The following is a 23,525-nucleotide window of genomic DNA, read 5'->3' on the forward strand; positions in this document are numbered from 1 at the left end:
GAATAATAGTGAGACAAAGAAAAATTGCAGAAGTATTTCCACTTACTTTCTATCTGTGAATGTAGATCATTGACTATCACTTGTAGTTGCCCAATTGTCATATCTCTCAAGTCTGTGGGTTTTAAACTTCTCTTCATCAAGCATTCACTTATATGAGGCATATGTGGCAGCTAAAAATAGCATTAAAACATTTAAGGCATGCATTAGTTTTAGCAGCACACTCTTTGTTTGCAACAATCAACTTTCTATGTCAACACAGTAGTAATAACATCAATATTTTTAATAATAATAATAATGATGATGATGATGATGATGATGTAGCAGTGCCTGGAGACAGCAGAATAGACGAGAAAGAACTGGAGAAGATAACAAAATACAAAGACCTACAAATAGAAAGACTGCGGCAAAGGCAAGCAAGAGTAGTACCAATAGTAATAGGCGCCTTGGGTGCAATCTCAAAACAACTGGAGCACCAATTGAACACCATTGGCATTGACAAATTCGCCATTAGTCAATTGCAAAAGGTGGCCTTACTAGGAACTGCTTCCATCCTGCGACGATATCTGTAACACCATCAATCATCCACATCAGCCTATCCCAGGTCCTTGGTAAGGACTCGATAGGTAGACAAAAATGCCAAATCCAGTCTAAACATCTGGCTGACTGTGCAATGATCAATAATGATGATGATGATGGAAGGGACCTTGGAGGTCATCTAGTCCAACCCTCTGCTCAGGCAGAAAACCCTATACTATTTCAGACAAATGGCTGTCCAGTCTCTTCTTAAAAACTTCCAGTATTGGAGCATTCACAAATTCTGGAGACAGGTTGTTCCACTAGTTAATTGTTCTAACTGTCAGGAAATTTCTCCTTAGTTCTAGGTTGCTTTTCTCCTTCATTAGTTTCTATCCATTGCTTCTTGTCCTGCCTTCAGGCGCTCTGGAGAATAGCTTGATTCCCTCTTCTTTGTGGCAGCCCCTGAGATATTGGAACACTGCTATCATGTCCCCCCTCATCCTTCTCTTCATTAATCTAGACATAACGAATTCCAGCAACCATCCCTTATATGTTTTAGCCTCCAGTCCCCTAATCATCTTTGTTGCTCTTCTCTGTACTCTTTCTAGAGTCTCAACATCTTTTTTACATTGTGGTGACCAAAACTGGATGCAGTATTCCAAGTGTGGCCTTACCAAGGCATTGTAAAGTGGTATTAATACTTCACATGATCTTGATTCTACCCCTCTGTTAATGCAACCTAGCACTGTGCTGGCTTTTTTGGCAGCTGCAGCACACTGCTGGCTCATATTGAAGTGATTGTCCACCAGGACTCCAAGATCCCTCTCACAGTTACTACTATTGAGCAAGGTACCACCTATACTATACCTGTATATTTGGTTTTTTCTTGCCTAAATGTAGAACCTTACTTTTTTCACCATTGAATTTCATTTTGTTAGATAGCGCCCAGTGTTCAGGTCTGTCCAGATCCTCCTGTATCTTAAGCCTATCTTCAGGAGTGTTGGCTATTCCTGCCAGCTTGGTGATGTCTGCAAACTTGGTAAGTTCCCCATCTATCCCCTCGTCCAAATCACTGATGAAGATGTTGAAGAGCACTGGGCCCAGGATAGAGTCCTGGGGCACCCCACTACACTCTTCCCTCCCTGTAGATGCAGTTCCATTGAGGACCACACGCTGAGTACGACCGGTCAGCCAGCTATGAATCCATCTGGTGGTGATGCTGTCTAATTCACATTTTTCTATCTTATCAAGTAGTAGGCCTTACTGAAGTCCAAGTAAATTATATCCACAGCATTCCTCTAGTCCACTAATTTTGTCACTTGGTCAAAGAATGTAATAAGATTTGTATAGCACAATCTGTTTTTGACAAACCTATGTTTGCTTTTAGTGATGACTTTGTTTGCCTCTAGGTGTTCACTGATTCATTGTTTGATTATCTCTTCCAGAATCTTCCCAGGTATTGAGGTCAGGCTGATTATATTATATTAAAGTGTCCTGAACAGTGCACATACAGGTATCCTCGACTTACAACATTCATTAAGTGATCATTCAAAGTTACAATGACACTGAAGAAAATGACTTTTGACCATTTTTTACACTTACAACCCGTTACATCCCCATGGCTATGTGATCAAAATTCAGGAGTTTGGCAACCGGCATGTGTTTATGATGACTGAAAGGTCATGTGATCCCCTTTTGAGACCTTCTGACAAGCAAAGCCAATGGGGGAAGCCAGATTCATTTAACAACCGTGTTATTAACTTAACAACTGCAGTGATTTACTTAACTGTGGCAAAAAAAGTTGGTAAAATGGGGCAAAAACTCACTTAAATACTGTTGTTTAGCAACATAAATTTTGGGCTCATTTGTGATAATAAGTCGAGGACTACCTATATAAATTCTTGGTTCCATATCAGTGCACAGAATATATAGTCTCACAGAATTCTTTATTGGCCAAGTGTGATTGGATACACAAGGAATTTGTCTCCAGTGCATAAGCTCTCAATGTACATACAACAACAAAATGATAGGTCACAGATCATAGCTACAATCATTGATCATAATGATTAAAGATTTTGTAGGGGGCACATATTAGAAATATGTGTTAAGGAAACTCCCTAATCACTAAAACTGTGTATTGATGCCATTCACACTTGCAGCAGAATCTGATGGTACTGTACTTAATGGGCCATAGAATTTTAGATTGAAGAGGGAGGAGTATCTCTTCTATGAAACAGGGAAATGTAAAACTGGCATGTGCAAGAAAAATTTGAAGGCTGAGAAAATGTTACCTTCATTACCTCTTTTATCTCACCACTTTTGCCAGCATTGGTACAAGTAGTCCTTGACATACAAACTGTTGCTTAGCGACTGTTTAAAGTTATCACGTACCCTTCAAAAGGGTACTTATGACCTGGATTTGAATGTCTGTCCCCTGTTACATGAATGCATTTTGGGCGCTCATTTTTTTGGATATGTGCAGTGATCACCTGAAAATTTATGATGCTTTTGCCAGAACTTGGTGTTTACTTCTGGCTTTCCACAAAAGCCACTCAATAGTAAACAATGGTTTGTCATTATGGGGTACTGAGCGTAGATTAATGAGAAAAAGAAAAGATGTTCCACAACTGCAGTATCAGGCTGCAGCATAACAAAATTCCCAAAAGCGAAGGGGGTCTGAATACTTTCTGAATGCGCTGTATATAAAATACAATTCAAATGCAAGTGGTCCTAGGATTATAATAGCAATTGGAACCAGTACTTCCATTGCTAAATTATGTGATCATACAACACAAGGTCATGTGACCATGCTGCTTAGCAATGGCATTCCCCATTGCCATTTTAAAGAGACGATCACAGATCATTAAGTGAGGGCTACTGAGAGAGCAGGAAGGACTTAACAAGAGTGACTTGCAATCTTCCTTGCTGGTTTCCCCATTGACTTTGCTTGTGGGAGGCTGCAAGGAAAGTTGCAAATTGTGATCATGTGACTACAGTGCATGGCAACCACCATACATGAAATCTGGTTGCCAGGAGCCCAGATTATGATCACATTAGTACAGGGACCTTGCAACAGCTGCAACATTGTCGACTGCTTGTAAGTCCCTCCTATTCAGTAGCTTTTGTAACTATGAATGGCTGCTGAACAAACGGCTGTAACTTGAGGAATAACCTTACCTTATTTTAAAAAAATATTCTAAGTGTACAAAAAAAATTACAAGCACTTTAATTTATAAATACTTCCCTCCACAAAGGTTATGGAAAGTCCAAAAATGTAAGGAAATTAAAGGCATGAATTTTTATGCGATACATACAAGATCAGCTACTGGAGATTTTTTCCTATTCTGTTTTTCCACTTCTACTTGCATTTTGGCCATTGGCTTTGCCATCGCCAGAGCCATTTTGGCTTCAGCTTGAAGTTTCTTTTGTCTTGTGAGAAAATCCATATCATCCAAGGATTCAGATTCCTCCTCAGTAGTATCTCTGTCAGAATAGGAAGAGCTCTGCTTGCTCTAAAAAAAAAGTGCAAATGTAAAATAAGCATGGACTTACTTTAAGATTTTAAGATCCCACATACTGATGTAAAAAAAGGATTACCTGACTCTGTAATTACTTGATATATGTACCAATAAAAAAGTCATACACTGATGTAAATAACATAAGTGGGCAATACTATTATATATGTGCGTGTATGTTCATGTACATAAACAAACCTATCTTTGGCAAGTGTATCTGAAGCCTTCTTTGCTTCTTTGAGTTTGTTATCTCTGCCATCTTTGTTCCATTTTTGCTTAGGACTGTTTTTCTTGTTTTAAAGTTTTTTTTCTTGTGTTAAAGTGTTTTAAAGTTTAACAATCTGTAAGCTGCCTACAGTTACTGGGAATCAGGCAGCACATAAATAAATAGAACTCTATTCTTCCATAGCATTTGTATCATCCTTTAACTTGCAGTGGGTAGGGCCACATCAGAGAAATCAATAGGGCGAGCAAGTACATGGGAGTCAAATCCAAAATTAGTTTTAACAATTAACCCCCCCAAACTGAAAGTCTCATGTTTTGATGAGAACTTTAATCATAAAGGAAAAGCACTGAATATTATTTAAAACATATTTAAATGTCACTGTCAAATTTAGCCAGCATATAGTGCATCCCGATTCTAGAAGTAGAGAGCTTAGACAGCTGTATAAGGCCTCTCTGTTGCCCATTATTAGCACTGGATTCTCGACTAACCAAGCCATCAAGAGCAGCTGTCCTTGCCACGCATGTAATTCCCGGTGACAAATGAAAGGGTATTCATTATCTTTTATACTGGTATTTCTCAATCTCAGCAACTTTTAAAATATGTAGACTTTAATACCCAGAATCCTCCAGCAAGCAGTTGTGGTTGATCTTAAAAGTCACTTAAGTCAAGCAACATTATTTTACTAGCTCAATCTAGATACACACAAGTGCCTTGAAAAAGTCAATCTTTAGATTGCCAATGAACGTTACTGTATTAAAGGTATGTTGAAACTGTGGTGGAAGAAGGTGGTTTATCCTTCCCAACTTTTCTGAAGGATCTACATGTGCTTATCAGATCAACAGCAAAACTCACCATAGGAGATAAAGGTGTATCTAGACTAGTTTCAGTCTTGCTGTCATCAGCATCACTATCTTTGTCACTTCCACTGTCATTGACAAAACAAATTTGCAAATTCATCCCACTCTGTAACCTTGAAAAGAAAAAAGAAGAGTGACAGCTATCATTTTCTGCAGGGATGCTAGATGCATTTAATCACTGGAAAGTGGATTAAATGTGGAGCTAAACAGGATTATTTCTAATCTTAAATGTTTATGCTCAAAAGCTATATACTTTACTGCTCATACATTTAAATAAACTTTAGTCTGGTTAACTTGCATGAAATTTCTAAAAAGATTAGATTGGAACAAATATTTAACAGAAGACTTTTAGTTCCAGATATTACACCTAACTGTTATCGGTGGTTATTAAATCAAATCAAATCAAATCTTTATTATAGTCATAGACAAGCATAGGAAGGAAAAATACAGTTACTAATTATAAAAGGTTAATAATTAATATCTATATGTATACATCTCTATACAGGACTACCTGTAGTTATAATACGGTGAATTCAGAAATTGAAATGCAGGTAAACAAGTTAGAATAAATGTCAATATGGACTTTACAATTATCATCTTGGGTAGAGGTGGGTATGACATCCGACATTTGGCCTTGAAATTTTATCCTCAGGCCCACACGCCAAAAGGTAGGCAAAATAATCCATACTCCAATAAGTAAGAAAAAGAAGTGAGCAAGACAGTGATTAAAATAAATATGAGCAGCTTCCCATATATTATTTTTTTTCCATGTCACATTAGAAAATAAAATTCTATAGCAATGAATTTTGCTGCAAAGGCTATATCCATGCCTCCAAAGATCACACCTGGCCTTCAGAGTTCACTAATGCTGTACAGGATTAAGTACATCTGTTTATCAAAAGGGAAGAATGCTGACTTAAATACTTAGACATAAAAATAAGAGGAAAATATATTGCCCAAATGTTCATACCAGAAAAATAGCCACAATATAAAATAATGTGGGATTTCAAACAATGAGAAGACTAATCTTGTTTGGTTTCATCAATAATCTGCAATATCTATTTTATAAACTGGGGAAAACTGATATACCAAGTATAATTCTTGGTGGTCTGAGTGATGTAATTCTTATATTAAGAGTTAAGCCTTTTAAGCCTGCTTACAAGTTAATTTTAAAACTGATTTTAATTTTCCTTTATCTGTGAAGCACATTCCTTTTTAAAGGTTTTGGATTTCAACTTGCAGCATTATATCCAGCACTGAAATTGCAGCTCATCACATTTAGAGAGAAAAAGTTAGCTAAAACTAAATTAAGGTAATGTCACCTTAATACAGTGAATTTGAGTAAGTGTATTCCCTACACTTTTTATCTAGTCCTACTGTACATCTTAAGTAGAAGGGATCTCTGCAAGACAAATTGCTTGTGCTTTGACTTACAATTGTTGAACCTTTAAAAAAAAGCAGGGAAGGAAGGGAAGTGGAATGCCAAACTCATGCCAGTTATGAAGATACCTTAAGCCCCTCTTAGAAAAATGAAATAATTTACCAGATGAGAATATGAGAACACATTCCTGCTGTCTAAACCAATCCTGAGATCAGCCACAAGGTGGCTTATAGTACCTTCTGCAATTTGCAGCATTGATTCATGTTGCAGTGGAATCTACATACATATTAAAGGACTTACATTTAAAATTCAAGGACCAGACATTTATTTGTGTTTACAGAGAGGCACCTGCTAAAGCATTAATAACCTGCATGTGAGTCAGAAATAAAGCAATATTTTTAAAAGCCTATTTCAATACTACATGGTGCTGGCCTACTATAAAACAATTGCTCCACAAAAGTGCTTATTATGAGTCTGATGCTCTTATCATCCTGGATTTATAACCACAGATAGTAGGTTGCATAGAAAGACATGTTTTTACCAGGCATATATGTAATATTCATGTAGGAATCATAATTTATATGGAAATTATTCCAAATCTGTTATTTCATTAAGAACATGAAATACGATGGACAAGTAATCACCAAGCAAAGACATAATAAGCATATGCTTTGATTTATATTATTCCTTGATAGCTCCCCCTCACCCCAAGATTTAATTTTGTATTACTCTTCATGGAAAAGGACAGTAAAATATTACTTTCCATTTACTTTAATGCTTCTTTGGATGTATTATTAATATGCAATATATAATGAATAATTATATGCATATTTTTTATGGTGAACAAGGTTTCCAGTGGATATTAGATCTAAATTTTAAACCTTAGGGCATAAATTACAGATACCCAAGGACTGTTTTCCTCTTTGTTCTAGTATTGTTTGCAAAGAAAAATACTGTAGGTTAATTTCTAGCTTTTTTGCATGAGTTATAATATCCCTGACAAATGTGGAAGCAGAGTCTTAATTTCAGGTATGAAGTAAGGCAATTTTAGGACTTATTTTAGTCCTAGTACCATTTACCTGGTAATAAATTCATAAAGTTTAATAGAAGTTACTTCTGAATAAGTCCACCTCTTGGGTCAGCCCAAAAGCCCATTTAGTTTCACATTCTGTGTATCACAGTCACCATCAGGAAACTCACAATTATGAAATGAGGGCGTGGTCCTCTTTCCACACTTTTCCCTGAAGCTGTGTTTCTGGTGGTACTAGCAAGAGGAATAGCAATTGGAGATCTATTCTCCACATATTTTTCTAGTCCCCATTTAAAATGTATCTGGTGACATAATCAAATCTAACTTTCATAGTTAAAGTAATCATTCCATTAATACTATCAATGTGATTTATGGTTGTGGCTGCTGTTCTTCTGGTTCACCATTTAGCTAACAGATTACTGAATACTTAGGAGAAGCTCACTGGATCAGAAAATATTGATCTTTAGAGTGACTTGAAAGATCCATAATGTGATCCTGAATGAAGAAACTGACCTGATGTATGTCATCAAAATCTGTCTGGGCAAAAATGTGAGTGTCAATTTGATTAAACAATGATGGAATCAGGAATTCAAGCACAGAAGGGGAGAAATGATTGAGGAAGACATGAAATCAGGATATTACAGAGTATCTTGTCTGGGAATTTCATGCCATGAGTTTTTTGTAATACCATAAAGCAGAACTGGGATTCTGTTGTATATTGTCCAACAATCTTACTGTCTGAACTTGTTTAAGAGGCAAGGAGGCATGTCCCTTCCAAATAATTGTGCCTGAATATTTAACGTTGTTTGGTTTATAAGTTAAGTATTAAAATATTTGTTTTTCAGATGGTTTAAAACCTCTATGTCATGAAAAAACCACTAAAACACAAATCAACAATATTCTAAAAGATAGAGCTGGCAAAGGAAGACAGCAGCAAGAAAAAAGTCATGTTAAAAAGTCTTCCAAGCTTTTTTTAATTATATATTTTAAAAGATAACATGAGCACTTTTTGGCACAACTGCATGAATAAAATTGCCATCTAAAAATACTTTCCGCTATGGCTAATTAGATTAAGCGGCCAAATATAAAAAGTAAACATTTAGTAACAGAAAATTCTCAAACAAAACATAAGCATTTAATTGCTTATTGGTTTCTTGCTCTAGAGGAATCCCTGAAACTTGGGGAAAAATCTAGTTTCAACTCTAAAAATATTCCAGTTTTCCTGGAATAGTAAGAGCCTATAAGTTATTCAATCTAAAGAAAGTGTTTGTGTGAGTGTATGGCTACCAATAGGTAGCCAATGGTATGTTTATTGCATTCAGATGTTACTGTAGGAAAGAGTACGTTGCTCATGCAAGGCTGTTATGAAGGTCAAAGGCAAGTTACCATCTTGTCTTGAGTGATCCCTTGAATCCTTCTCAAGGAGGTGCAACCTACTTACCGTAGTTTCAGATGATAAGAATGGAAGATTCCTTGCAACATTTTATGGGAACAGAAAAAAACCAAGAATGGTATCAGGACTCCAAATTGCTATTTTGGGGATCAGGTTGAATTAAGTCTACCACAGTAGAAAACGCCTCTAAATTCTTCATGTCTTGCATTATTATGTCACAACCCAAATATCACTGACTACACAACAAAGCAAATATATAATATGATGATTTTCTCAAAGCATAAATTGCAGCTTTATGTCTGCCTCTACCATGCTTTAAACTCTTACCTGCTGAAATGTATTAAAATGGGAAATGTGCCAAGTACTGGGTTAGTTGTTACTCACCGAGAAGAAAGGCTTGGCTTGCCACTTTTACTACAACTTGTATAAATTCCTGGGCCATCATCAAAGAAACTTCCAAGTGCCAGTTTTTGCCTGATAGATTCTCTTTCATTTTTTTGCGCCTAAGGGGGAAAAAATGTAATTGAGCTACTGATAACAAACCACATTCCTCTTAAACATTTTTTAATTTGTATAAACATCAGAAGTTGTTACTTATAATTTAAAATGAGATATCAGAGCAGTTGCAGACACAGAGCTTACTCTCACTGCATCTAGCAAATACTGAATAAATATAAAAACATGTCTAACTGCTCTACAGTAGGCATGTCAAACTGCCGGCCTGTGGGCTGGATGTATCACGCCGAAACCACGCCCACCCCATTGCCAGCAATGAGGAAAAAGTTCCAATACATCACGCGATGTCACGTGATGTTGCAAGTTTGACACGCCTGCTCTACAGCTAGAGATGCAAAGAAAAAAGGGAAAAAAATAGATCCCATTTCCCTTTTGGTTTTTAGGCCCCCCACTCCCCAATTTTTTCAAAATGGACAATAAGTTAGGAAAGAATAAAATAATCCTTGAAGTAAATATTTTATTTTAGAATAATGAAGGTAGTAAAATAAGGTGTTCGGATTTCACTCTCTTTTATTGTCCCAAAATGTTTATCATTACAGTATTTGTAATAGTAATGGTATTGGTATCTGTTCTAGGTAACTCACTGAACATCTTTTTGTGTCTGGCCCTATCATATTATTAAGCAATTGGTCATAAGTCAAGAACTACCTGTATACCATTGGCATATATTAACAATTCATGTCCAGCTCCACTGATTGTTATATACAAAGCAGGACTTATTTCAAAAATTTCCCTTGCAATGTATCAAAAGTCTTTTCTGCATTTAACAAAACTACCACCACTGATTTTAATTTTTTAAAAAGCATATAACCAGAATATTAATTAACAATCTAATATAAAAAGATACTAGTCATTCCTTTGTAAAATAAGGATGGATGTTGAGGATGGATATTACCATCTGTAATCTACATGGTAGCATCATCATCAAGATAAGATTGCGTCCTCAGCAATAACTTTACCAGTTTTGAAAATTACTATGTTTCACTGAAAAAGCAGTTTAAAAGGTTTTATTATAGACCTCCAGAAAATAACTCAACATGTGTTGTATAATGCTTAATAAGATAATAATCTGAACTAAGAGCTTTCCCTATTTACATTTGATGTCATAGCATCTATGATTTCTTCATGACATAAAAGTGCAGCTTAATATGGGGAACCATTATGCATTATCTTAAGAAAAGCTAAGTTTAATTTGGCTATTACAAAATAAGAAAGCCCTCTTTTCTCCCTCTTTTTTCTCTTAAAATTGCTTCTTCTTTGCTGCTGGTTTTTCTTCAAGTGTTTTAAATGCACTTTTGGAAGACCACTGTATGTACATATGAGGAATTTTCAGCCAAAAAAAATCAGTTTAGGGTCCTACTCCAAAGAAGGAGAATATAGAATAACAGAGTTGGAAGGGACCCAGAAGCATTATTTGAACAGAAAGGGACAAAAAATATCTTTTGAACATAAAGCAAATGGGAGCTAATGGTCAATATACAGCATTCTAAACAGTTCAAAAAGTGCAGGAATTTTGATTTATACTCAAGAGATGTAGCTCAGAGACAGAATAGAATGACTGCAGTCATACATCAATCATAAAATGGCAAGTTTTTAGACCATTGTGTATAACTTCTGGCTTTTTCTTTATAAGTGGCCAGAATGGTGTCACTTTCACACCTCTGATGATAGTTTAGCAATGGTCAAAGTGTGGTATCTAAATAGAGAATTATATTCTATAACACTGCAAGCCAAAAAGTATAAAGGAATTAAGAAGCTAAATAAAATTATTATTTTTTTAAAAAAAATCTCTATTGCAAGGATGACAGAGAATGAGGTGGCTGGATGGAGTCACTGAAGCAGTAGGCGTGAGCTTAAATGGACTCCAGAAGATGGTAGAGGACAGGAAGGCCTGGAGGAATGTTGTCCATAGGGTCGCGATGGGTCGGACACGACTTCGCAGCTAACAACAACATTGCAAGTAGCCTCCTCTTCCTCCTGTCAAACTTCTGATCAATTAATTGGAAACCCTATCTCTTCCATTGCTGATCGGAGCCAAAATACGAACAAGGACCAAAATGGTTTCATGTATGTGTGGGTTATCATCTCAAATGAAAAAAATGATAGGTATTATAGATATGCAAGATCTCTGGAAGGGAGCTGAGTTTGAATCCCTTTTTTATCAACATTTAGATTTTTATCTTGTTTATTATAGTTGGAGGCACAATCATCTGAAGCAATTACAGCAAGATCTATTTTGCTTGGTGATTCTGAGCAGCAAATCCATTAGCAACCCTCATTAGTCATGTTACTACAGTACAGAACACCACTAACTGAAATCTATTCCCCATCACTTCTAAGAAATATCTGCAGAGAACATCATACATCTGGCACAGAGCTTTTCTGTCTCAAAAGGTGTAGAGCCAAACAAACTGCAACATGAGGGAAAAATCAATAGTTTTAAAAGCACATTTGCTGAACTTAATAAGCTGGTGTATTCATTTTCACTTCACCACAAGTGCTGCTACAAAATAAAAGAAACCTCAGAGGTCTCTTTCATTTGATTTTTTTTATCCAATATTCTGCCATCTGTTGTTATGATAAACTGAATTTATGAAGACGGGAAGATTTTCATGCTGGAAGAATCTACAACATTAGCAAAAATATATGTACATGTAACATCAATTTAAATATTATTATTATAAATTTATTATTAAAATTGTTGCTGGCATGTTTGTTTGTGTTCTTCAAAATATTTGTCTGCCTTCTAAAATATGCCAGACAAGGACATCTAAATTTCCTTGACATTTCAGAAAATCATTAATATAATTTCTTTTTCTTAACCTGGTTCCTTTAAAATGATTATTGGTTGGCTTAAGAGCAGCTTAATGTATTTTTTATCTTGCTGTAACCTATTTTATATACTACTATTCTTGGATTTGTTGATTATGAAAAGTGGCATTAAATGCTTTTAAAATATAAAGGGACAAATTAAATATTAAAGCAATGTAGAGTAAATGCAAACAGAGCAACAACCACCCGTTCAAAATGGTATCTAACAAGACAGAAGAAATTAGGATCATTAATATCTTTATAAAATGGGAGACAGTTAAGTGTGAAGATCAGTTGTAAAAGATCTTTGGCTGTAACAAATAACCACAAGCAGAAGATGAAAGAGATATTAGCAAATAATTTTACATATAATTTTTAAAAGAAATGTAAATGCATTTATGGCTCAACGATTGTTAGTTTTAGTACTGAAATCCACTGTGTTTTTCCAATACTGTACAGTATAAAGCAAATGTTATATGTGCTTATCAGATGTTTGGTAATTATACTAGGATTTTTGGCAGTAAGTTCACAGTTCAATAACCCAGGCCAAATCATTCCAACGATCAAAATGTTATCTATTATATCACAATTACAAGTCTGCTGGTAATTATTTATACATTGTAAAGTTGTTTCATGGGTCATTTATCTACTTTTTAAAGTGTAGATATTTTAATTCCTAGAAGTTTGAGATCAGATTTTAACCTCCAAAAGGCTTAATGGCTCTTTTGTTATAATGGACTAATCAGGTGCCAAATAATTATAGTTAAGTTTTTAGACTCATAGATAAAGCCAATAACTAACAAGGAAGCACTGTCACCAGTATATTCTATTTATGGCCAATGTACTCTATTTACAAATTCAGTATTTGGATACATGGGATCCTTAACACATTTTCCACGATATATTAGACCTTGATCCACATGGAAGCCAAGAAAAGACAATTGTACGTATGAAGGCTGTTTTCCTATAAACACAGAGGATCATAATGGAATTAAAAGGGTTTTTAATGTGTTCCATGGTCAATATAATAGAATTTAGGATGAAGACAGCCTAATCAGCTGGGATCTTTCTCATGATACAACAGTAGTGTTATCTGTGTTATCATAATCTGTTACAGGTCCACTTCTTTTATTTCATTTACAAAATATAGATTGTCATTACATTTCAAGTTCTGGAACCAACCAGATAAAGTTTTAACATCTCTTTAATCAAAATTGCATATCAAACACAAACCACACATTACCGATTTAAGTGGAAGTGCAAAATATGCTCTGCTGTGAAAGGCAAGAAGCTGAAGAAGGAGGGAAAATGTCAACTGAGCATGGAATTACATTTTAATTGGACCATGGCCTTGCTCATAGCAACCCAGTTGTTTATGAGTCAGATCTGAATCTATCTATAAAGTCATTCATTATTTAATGCCTGCATGGTCATTCACTTTGGACAGTTTCCAGTACGAGATCTGTAAAAACAATAACTGCCCAGTCACATCAGATCAACTAAGTGGGCGAGGGAAGCCTCTGTGGAAGACTCATGTAGCCTTAAGACATCCATCTTCAAAGGCTACACACTCCTAACATCCTTGCAATGTTCTTCATTTATGGGACTGAACTCATCCCATTTGTACAGACTGGTTGTATTTATTATCAGGAATATTGATATTATGGAATTGAAAGTGAACAGATCTGAAAGCCCGCTGACAGGAACTATAGAGATTTCTACTAGACCTGTAACTCTCTTCCTAATTTTTGTGCAGCTTTAATTTCCTTCCCTAGTTAATACCTGTATTTTGATAAATAAGTAAAAATGTATTATAATAGTTTAAAGAAAAGGTTATATAGAATTCTATGGATTGAGACAGATTAGCACTTAGCAATACCACTTACAGTCCTCTCTAAACAACATACAGTCAGCATATTGCCCCCAACAATTTGGGTCCTCATTTTATCAACCTTGAGCTGACAGAGAATTGAACTGCTGGCACAGCAGAATTAGCTTCAAAACTGCATTCTAACTACTGTGCCACCTTGGCTCTTATAAGGTTTAAAGTAAGGTTTAAGCCACATGGGAGCAAGATCCTGTAGACATGTCTCTCAGAAACAACTACTAAGGCATTTTCATTTGGTGTCATGTCTTCTCTCCTCTTTCAAGTGCTCACATGCAGCATATTATATATGTAGCTTCTAGTTTCCAGAAAGTTTCTATGTATACGTTTTGCTGATTTTATTAAATACTCAGATTTTGTAATCGTTGCTATCCATGACTTCTATTTCTTGTTTGCAGTAATATTAGAATATGTTGTCTAATGTCCTTAATAACCATAGGATATCTTACAAAAATATGATCACAATCAAAAAGATATCTTTGTGTTAGTTCTTTCCTCCTGAATCAGAGATGAAGAACAGTTCCTGTTATCGCATCCAAGAAATATAGTTTCCCAGTTTTCTTGGAAACTTCCAGGAATACTAACCATTTTATCACTTTTCAAGGCATAGGTAGCTGCTTCATATTTCTAAAAAATACAATTTTAGGCAAAGATTGGACTTTGCCTCAATTCAGGAACATAACAGAAATTCCCATATCCAGCAGTGTTTCTAGTCTGACCTCTAATTATATCATTTCCTATCAATCTATTCTAACTTTTTGAACTGTCAGTAGTTTTGGTAATCTAATTTTTACAGATTTGACAGAATGAGAAGTCAAAATAACATGACTAACAGTTGAGGAAAACTCCAAAAAATTATGGGTATTATTTCCAATAATGTTTCTTGATATGCTTGAAACAAAATTTAATGGGTAAGCTTTATTTTTGCTTTTTGCCATGTTTCAAAAATGCTGCTGACTCATTCCTATCATTCTGTCTGAGCTGTTAAGGAAAGCTTGATCTTCACAAAAGCTAGCAGGTTCACTCAGCAGCAATTATAGATGAGAAAATAATTTTACCAAGGCTTTTAAAGTATGCTTTATTCCATATATTACCAATATATTTTATGTATTACTAGCAAATATTCCTAGTGAGCTATATACAGTTTCTAGAGAGATCATAGAAATATGTCGACATTTATACGGACCAGGCAAGTTTCTTATTAGCATTTTTCCCCCTTCTCCCCTCCCCCCCAGATGCTAGAAGCATTTTGTGAATGTTTGCATAGTCACATCTCCAAATGCTCTACATCAGCCTATCATTTACAGCATATGGCTGTAATATTATCAGTCCACAGAATTTAGATCAAGACAAATTACACAGAATATATTGTACATAATCTATAATTCAATAGCATTTATATGTTCTTTATTTAAAAACAAATGAACAAAGCAAACAATTAGAGTGCCCTTTTTAGACCTTTGGGAATATGGAATCCACTTAACCAAGTGAGAAATCTTTCAAAAGTCTAGACTCCAACAATATCAGTTTGGAGAAAACAACCCTTTCCAGTATCACAATTAGAGTACACCACTTTCATGCTTTATATGGAAAAAAATGACCCTAATATTATAAATGAACAGATTTAGATTTTTTTGTCCAGAAGCATGAAATTGTCTTATAGTTCATGAAGTCAGCAATTCACCTGGCCAAGTATTTCATATAATTCTCATTATCAGTCTTCTTGGATTGTAGAGTGTTCCCAGTGCTGTAATAGGATATGCTATATACCCTTTCTAAGGATGGACAGTATGCTCAATCCGATTTTAAATTGTAGTTCTACTGCCTGAAACATTTGGATTGTATTTGGACTTTCTTGCTACTTTTTTACAGTTTTATCTTTTGTTATTTATTTACTTGATGAACAATTCTGGAATATACAAAAACTTGTATCTACTTTTGTGCCATTTTATATGGCTTAATAAAGATGTAATACATGGAGGTTGACTCAACTTTGTGAAGTTATTTCTTATGTTTGTTTCTTTTGATTTAGTTTTCCATTAAACCAATCAAATTTATGTGTTGTCTTAAGAGTAAAAAAAAATAACTTGGTGGCACAACATCATCAAACCAAACAAACTCTTTAAAATACAAAAAAAAACCTTAGTTATTTCAAGAATAACAAAATGAATTCCCTGGAAATCAACTTTTCAAATCTATGAAGATAGTATATACAGATAGCAAATATGTTTAAAAACTTAGAACAGATATGCAGGAAACAATTGCTGACAACAACAAAAACTAACTTTTTGCCCTGTAATCATAAGGAGGATAAACTTCAAATACATAGTTTGATGTGAAGACCGCCGCCATGCAAGTAAAGTTATTTTTAAGTGTGCCTGTTATTACCAGCCATAGAAAATTACTATATTTAAAGTTCCATATCATAGCTGGCATGTTTTTTTTCAAGACATGCCAGTATAACAGTTTATAGAAATCTCTTATACTCTAGCAAACCCACTCCTATTCAGTTTGAAAAAATTATATTACCTTAAAAGTAGTGAGGGTAAAGAAAAGAAGATAAGTTCTTTTTGCAAGTCTTAAACATGCATCAAAGCAATCTTCAAATGCACTGTGGAATTTTCTTTAGCAGGTTGAAATTTACAGGAACGTACTCTTAACAGCTAATCTTAATCCAGGCTGGATACAGCTAGGTATTATGTAGCTTAACCAAGATTCTGAACTCAGTAAATGCTGAACCCGACAATAAAAAGCATTCTATGGCAAAATAAAGAGACACTGTGAAGAAAAATACATGTTTTGCAGCCTTCAAAGATGATATACAAATGGCTCGCTTGCCCCAGCCTTTTGGCACATGGCTTTCATTTGTTTCTTTTCCGCAAAAATGGAACCATTGTGCCAAGACAAAAGAGCTCTTTCCTTCTCTTACCTTTTTATAATTTTCCTCCATATCCAAACTGGATATTTCAGTGACAATGTCATCCATTCCATTACTGTCAAAATGCATTCCTTAGTGATTGAAGACCAAAACAGTTAAAAAGAAAGTAACATTCTCTTACACTTCCTGCATATCTGGATCCAAGTCTCCCTTTTCACAGGTTGTTCTCCAAACTTTCCTAAGTAAGTGGCATTTAAAAAAAAAAGGCCAGGAATTTCAGATGTCTTCTTCATTAGAAGAACTTCCTGATCTATTTCTTTTCACCTTGATGGAAGAACAGCTTCCATTTCCAAAAGAAGGTCTCATCGTTAATGATGCTTGAAACAGTCTTAGCTGTTGCTATCACACACACCTCTGAACTATGCTGTTAGAATCCACTCCAAAGCAGCCTTCTTTTTGCCTAATAAAGGCAAGTCTGCTTTCATTAAATTGAAACCGGCTTCTCTGCTCTTGGAACACAGAAAGCAACAGTCTTCCTCCAGTCCCTGGTAGTTCAGGATAAAAATAGATGGAGGCCTGCCTAGCAGACTACACCAGAGCAGAGGGAGGAAGGGGAGGGAGAAACAAAAGCCTAAATCATAACCTCCTATTTTAAAAGGTATAAAAATCAAAGATACAGGGAGGTTAGTCATAAACCAGGGAACCAAAGGATGCACGTATTTGTAATAGAATTACCAAAAAATATATATCATAAAATAGAGTTAGGCATTCCAAACTGCACAGGATTCTTAAATCTCTCCCTGCCCCAACCATCATTTCTTAAAATTAGTGGTACTGTTTCCTGCCATTTTTGACAGAGGAAATAAATAGAGTGTAGTTTAACTTCAGAAGTACACAAAACTGTGGTCCTACCCAGGGGTTTGGCACAGTCCTACTAGTGACTCACCCATTTTAAGTGTATAAAAACATGGCCCATCCCTGTCCTAAAAATATACCTACGTATCAGTAATAGCTGAAGGAACTCTCCCCACTACCATGGAAATTCAGCTTGCTGTTATTCATGTTCAGAAGCATAGGACAGTAATTCAGAATCAGAGTAGCTGCTGTATATTCAGGAATGCTGAAGCTTATCTCCCAGTTTTTTAAAAAACAAAATTTCAGTTGCCTGAGAGTTGCCTTTATCTTGTTTGATTGATCTCCTCAGACTGTGGTCAATTATTAGATCCTGCCTTTATTTTTTAGATCTCAGGGTGGTGTATGTAATACTCTCTCCTCCAATTTCTTCATGACAACTTTGTGAAATGGGGTGGGCAGATGGAGAGAAATTGGTCTGAAGTCACTCAGCCAGCTTCCATGCCTAAGGCAATAAGTTTTCTGCAATAATGAACTAGCTTCTTTTTCCTCTTTTTTTCGTTTGCTTCTTTTTCTTTCGCCCTTTTTTTTGAAAGCCCACTTTTGATGGGTAGCTATGACTGATAATCTTAGATAAGTAATAGCATAAAAAAACTATCAAATTAGAAATTTGCCACTCCAATTCACAGTACAGGTTTTTCACAGTACAGTTAGTCTTCAACTTACGACCAAATTGAGCCCAAAATTTCGGTTGCTAAATGAGACATTTGTTAAGTGAATTCTGCCCCATTTTATGACCTTTCTTGCCACAGTTGCTAAGTGAATTACTGCAGTTGTTTAGTTAGTAATATGGTTGTTAAGTGTATCTGGCTTCCACATTGACTTCGCTTGTCAGAAGGTTACAAAAAGTGATCACATGATCTCAGGACAATGCAACCGTCATAAATTTGAGTCAGTTGCCAAGCATCTGAATTTGCGACCCTGGGGATGCTGCAATGGTCATAAGTATGAAAAAAAGGTCATGTCATGGTTCCAACAGACAGAGACAAATAAAGCAGAACTCCGAGGTTTGGAAATTCCTCAGAGAACATGTTTATTAATTACAAAGTATTGGCACTTCAAAAGTGAAACCAAGTCTGAAGACACACGTAACAATTCCCCAATACAAAGTTAAGAAATCCTACCTCTAAAGCTATGCAAGCAACTACGTTCCCCAATACATCTACTTGGGCTTTGCATGAAACGCCCAGCCAGCAGTCTCAGCAGCAGCCGATGACCTTGGTTCCCATGGGATAAAAGATTACTTTGACTAGTGAAGCACCTGGCAATCCCCCCTTCCCCCTTTAATGTGTCAACTGAAAATGAATAGGGAAAATGGCCACAGCCATGCTCATTTTCAAAGTTGACAGGTCATATGTCACTTTTCTCAGTGCTGTTGTAATTTTGAATGGTCACTAAATGAACTGTTGTAAGTTGAGGACTACCTATACTTCATAGACAACCTTCCCTCTAGAACTAGAGTCTAAGTCCTTGGTTCAGGGAGTTGCTCAAAATAATTTTTCCCCTGCACCTTGGAAACATTACTGTTCCATAGCAAAGAACAATCAATTCACAGAGACAAAAGTCTTCTGGAATGAACAGGTGCCAGTTCCTGCAGTGCTTGGGATTTTTGTTAGTCTGCTTGAGCAAACATTTTGGAGATGTTTTGACATTCTTCACAGCTTCTCCAACTGGACATCTGGAGTTGGTTTGGCTTTCCCACAAAACTTCAAAGCATCCCACTTTGATGTGCTGCCGTTAGTTAATTTCATAATATTAGCTGTTTATTTCCCTTTTGATCTTGTGCAAACTAACTTTACATTATCCTTAAGATTCCAAAACAGAAGATAACCAAAGCAGAACTGCCTGTGAGAAAAACTCTTGTTTCAAATTAAGTATTGTTCTCAAAATGTTAGTGAATTACATTACACCAGCATGAAGAATCTGGGTAAAGTGATGTGGGTTAAGTCACCTTGAGACAAATTTAGTTATTAGTTGTTTAATTTTTATCATTTTATACAGAGTTGGGCAGTCCTTTGGCCTAGAGACCACATGGGACCTGTTAGCACCCCTTTTTAAACAATTGCTAACAACACTGCAATGTCAAATTCACTGAAAATTGAAAGGCACAACTATAATTGTGAGTTCTCATGCTGATAAAAAAATCAGGAAATGGTCATATTAACAGCCAGCTGTAAGCTTTTCCATTATCAGTGAAAATACCTGTTAATATTAATGGATCATAGGAACCTATTAGAAAGAAGGTTAAAAAAGGCCACTGCCCAAATTCTTGTAACCCTATCTCTTTCATCTCAATAAATCAATCATAATCAATTTCTCCAAAAGAATTACTTTTTTGATTGAGGCAACTGCCAAAAAGCATAACAACAATTTTCAATGCTTTTGTGTTAAAATAAGCAATAAGATATACTCAAAAAGTTATCTACACCTAACAATAAAGACGTGCCATTTATGATTCAAATTATACTTTTGTGACTTGATGTTTGAGAGGTATCTCAGCAACCTTGACACCTGTTTAATTGAAGAAGTCCCTTTCATGCTGTTATCTTTTATTGGAAGGGTAGGAAGACTTATCACCAGATATTACGAGTATTTTGCTTCAGACAGGGGTTGGAAACGGGATTCCACATACTGCAAAGCCACCATATTCAGAACCCATAACCAGCAACCAGCAGCGAAAATTCAGCTACTTCTGAAGAACTTTATTCTTCAACATAAGCTGTAAGATGTTTCCTCAGACAGTTTAGACAAAAAGACATTATTTCTTTAACTCAGCCTTTTCCAAGTTACTATTGTTCAGATGTGTTGGCAGAACTTCTATCTGGAAATTCTAGTCCAAACACATCTAGAATATGGTACCAGTTGGCAAATGTAGTTTCAGTGAGGGATGTTTAGACATTCTCCTTGTTCCATTATGGTTTTTACTGTCATTGAATAATTATGATTGCAAATGAATATACAATAAACTGCATTTTGTATATTACTGGATTTTGCTCAAGGTCAGCTTAGTTTCCGGCATGACTGAACTGAAATTCAGAAAAGTTTCCATCCATTTTGGATTAACTGTAGGCCAATGTTTTGGCTGAAATAAATCCAAACTTGTTTTTTTTTAAAGAAGCTATTTCTATTGCCCATGGTTTAAAATTTACATTTTCTAAAGAAACATAGTTAAGATTAGTGACAGAAAATTAGGATCAACAAAATGCTATGATCCATTTATTCAGAACCTTCCAAGCTTGTTCTGTTACACTTAACGGAAAAGATTAAATGACCAAGTCAAATAATTACCAAGGCTTATGCCTGTAATGGTTAGTCATGATTTTCAGAAAATATGAATGTAATGTTCTTGGCATTTAATCTGCTAGACCTAATCAGCCACAAAAGAAAATATAGAGAAGAATAATGAACATGAAACAAAAAAGAAGAAACTGTTTTAGGATTTTCTAAGTTTCTAGTGCAATTGAGATTTTAAATACTGTATACAAATATTGCTTTATATATCTACTTATGTCTATTTTAACTGTTTCAGATCTGAACATAAGGCTTCCATTGCAATGGGTAAAACTATTAATAAAAATGTGAATGACCCACTTAGTAAAATAAAATTAATTGTGATATGAATGCTATTTATGTACCAAAATACCAGTAAAACTACTATTAACATTTCCCTTTCAAATTAAATACATAGAAAATATTTAATCCTACAGTACATTTACATCAATTGTAAAAGACTTAAAATCTCTAGGATGTACCATTCAAATGTTTAACAGAAGAAGACATGCATTAGTATGCCGGGCAAGCTAAATTCAATTATTTTTCTTATAGACTTCTGTGTAATTACTTTCCTGCATATAGGAATTATGTTAATATGCTTTACTTTTTTTTATGGCTCCCATCTTCACAGCTGACGCAGTCATTTCCTAGTGTTACTAAAATTAATTCTTCCTTTTTCCTGTTCAATTACTAGGCAAACAAAAGATAAATCTGCTCATTTTGTGAAAACTCTATTCATTTACCAAGGTGGAGACTTAAAAGTTTTATTAGCTAAGAATGTTAAAATACTGCATGACAAAATCTTCCTAAGGTACTGATGACAACTTTTAAAAATTATCATATACTTTTTTGCATTTAATCAGTGTAACAATAGCAGAAAATTGTGTATTTTTCTGTGAGAACAATGTGTGGTAATTGAATAACATGTTTCTTATTGTCACAGATTGTCCAAGTCATTCTTGATCATGCTAATCAGAATTTCCTGTTTATCATATTTTACATTTTTGCCCAATGATGCAAAGTATTCATATCAACACACTCATCTTCATAAACAACTTGCATTTGTCAATGAATTGCAATTGATTTCTATCACAGTTTAAAAAAAATAGATCAATCATGGCACGTTCCAGACTTATGATTGTATGCCTCCCAGAGTTACCTTGTGGTAAGATGGGCGGCCAGTAAATGTTAGAAATAAATAAATAAATAAAAATAAATAACATATTTTCTTAAAGACGGTTCCTACTAGTAAAACCCAAAGAACAGGTGTTAAAAAACATGTCAGAGTTACTGCCTTGTGTTAATGACCTTGAGCTAATGCCCCAGTTTTACACTGAAGATAATTTTGAAATTTATTAAGTCTGCTTGACTTTATTTTTTAAACTCTTATAATACAAACCTATTTCAATAGTTAGAATTGGTGCATAGTTTGTTTATATATATAAATCAACCTTCATGTATATGCTGCCCATTTTTGATCTGGTTTGGTATACATTAGGGAAACATTGGAAGTGGCTTCAATGAGGCATTTTCTGCTACAGTATCAGGGGAATCCTTCAAGTATGTAGATAATATGTTTTGCTTCAAAGCCTCATTGGTGCTCAATGCTTATTTTTTCTAAACATCTTTGAACAGAGTTTGTCATCAAAGTTTCTTCAATAAATTTGGTTAATTTATAAGAGAATGAAGACTAGGAATATATAGCCTACTTCACAATGAAGTGAATTAAAAAAAATTCCTTCCTTCCTTCCTTCCTTCCTTCCTTCCTTCCTCCCTCCCTCCCTCCCTGTCATGATAATGAAGAGCATTTAAACACCCTGAGTTTTAAATAAATGAAAACAAAATACCACAATGGGAACAAGTCCATAAATGATCTGGAGTCAGGTAAAAGTATGAAGATATCTATATCTGCCGAATAATTCTGTGCATATTTATGTGTGTATGAAAATCCAAGTAGACTAATAAATTTCAAAATTATATTTAGTGTAACGCTGGGGCATTCCTATATACCATCGGTTATACACTAATGGATTCTGTATGTGTTGTGACAATGTAACAGACTGGAGGACAGCCATGAAAATGTCAAAGGAGATAAGAATGGTAAAAATTCTTCTTAGGAATTGTTGGAAAGCACTGTTCTAAGAAAATGTCCAGTACAATAACAACTTCTTATAAGGTTTAATTTTTGGTACCCTGATCATTATCACTGCACTTCTTTGAATCTAATCCAATTGCTCTGAGTCCTTCTTAATGTGTGAATCCAGACTGGGCTCCCAGCTAAGATAGGGTTTGACCGAAATAAATAGACTGAAACTATTTCTGTTGATGCAGT

General features: G+C 35.1%; 1 protein-coding gene across 6 annotated transcripts in view; it reads right to left on the reverse strand.

The window, feature by feature from the left end:
* The window catches only part of LOC308668714 (schwannomin-interacting protein 1), a 337,391-nt gene that overhangs the window by 15,350 nt on the left and 298,516 nt on the right, over nucleotides 1-23,525 (reverse strand). For 5 of the 6 annotated variants that reach the window (XM_081328785.1, XM_081328784.1, XM_081328786.1 and 2 more), the window contains 4 exons: nucleotides 9,303-9,421; nucleotides 5,110-5,227; nucleotides 3,831-4,028; nucleotides 47-170 (listed from right to left, as the gene is read on the reverse strand). In XM_081328785.1, the coding sequence (XP_081184911.1) occupies nucleotides 47-170; nucleotides 3,831-4,028; nucleotides 5,110-5,227; nucleotides 9,303-9,421 (559 nt within the window). Of the gene's footprint in view, nucleotides 1-46; nucleotides 171-3,830; nucleotides 4,029-5,109; nucleotides 5,228-9,302; nucleotides 9,422-17,059; nucleotides 17,546-23,525 lie in introns of those variants that run through there. The other variant, XM_081328788.1, reaches the window with a different exon arrangement.

The sequence above is a fragment of the Vipera berus genome, assembly GCF_964194415.1.
Source record: "Vipera berus genome assembly, chromosome: 5".
NCBI classification, from domain to species: Eukaryota; Metazoa; Chordata; class Lepidosauria; order Squamata; family Viperidae; genus Vipera; species Vipera berus.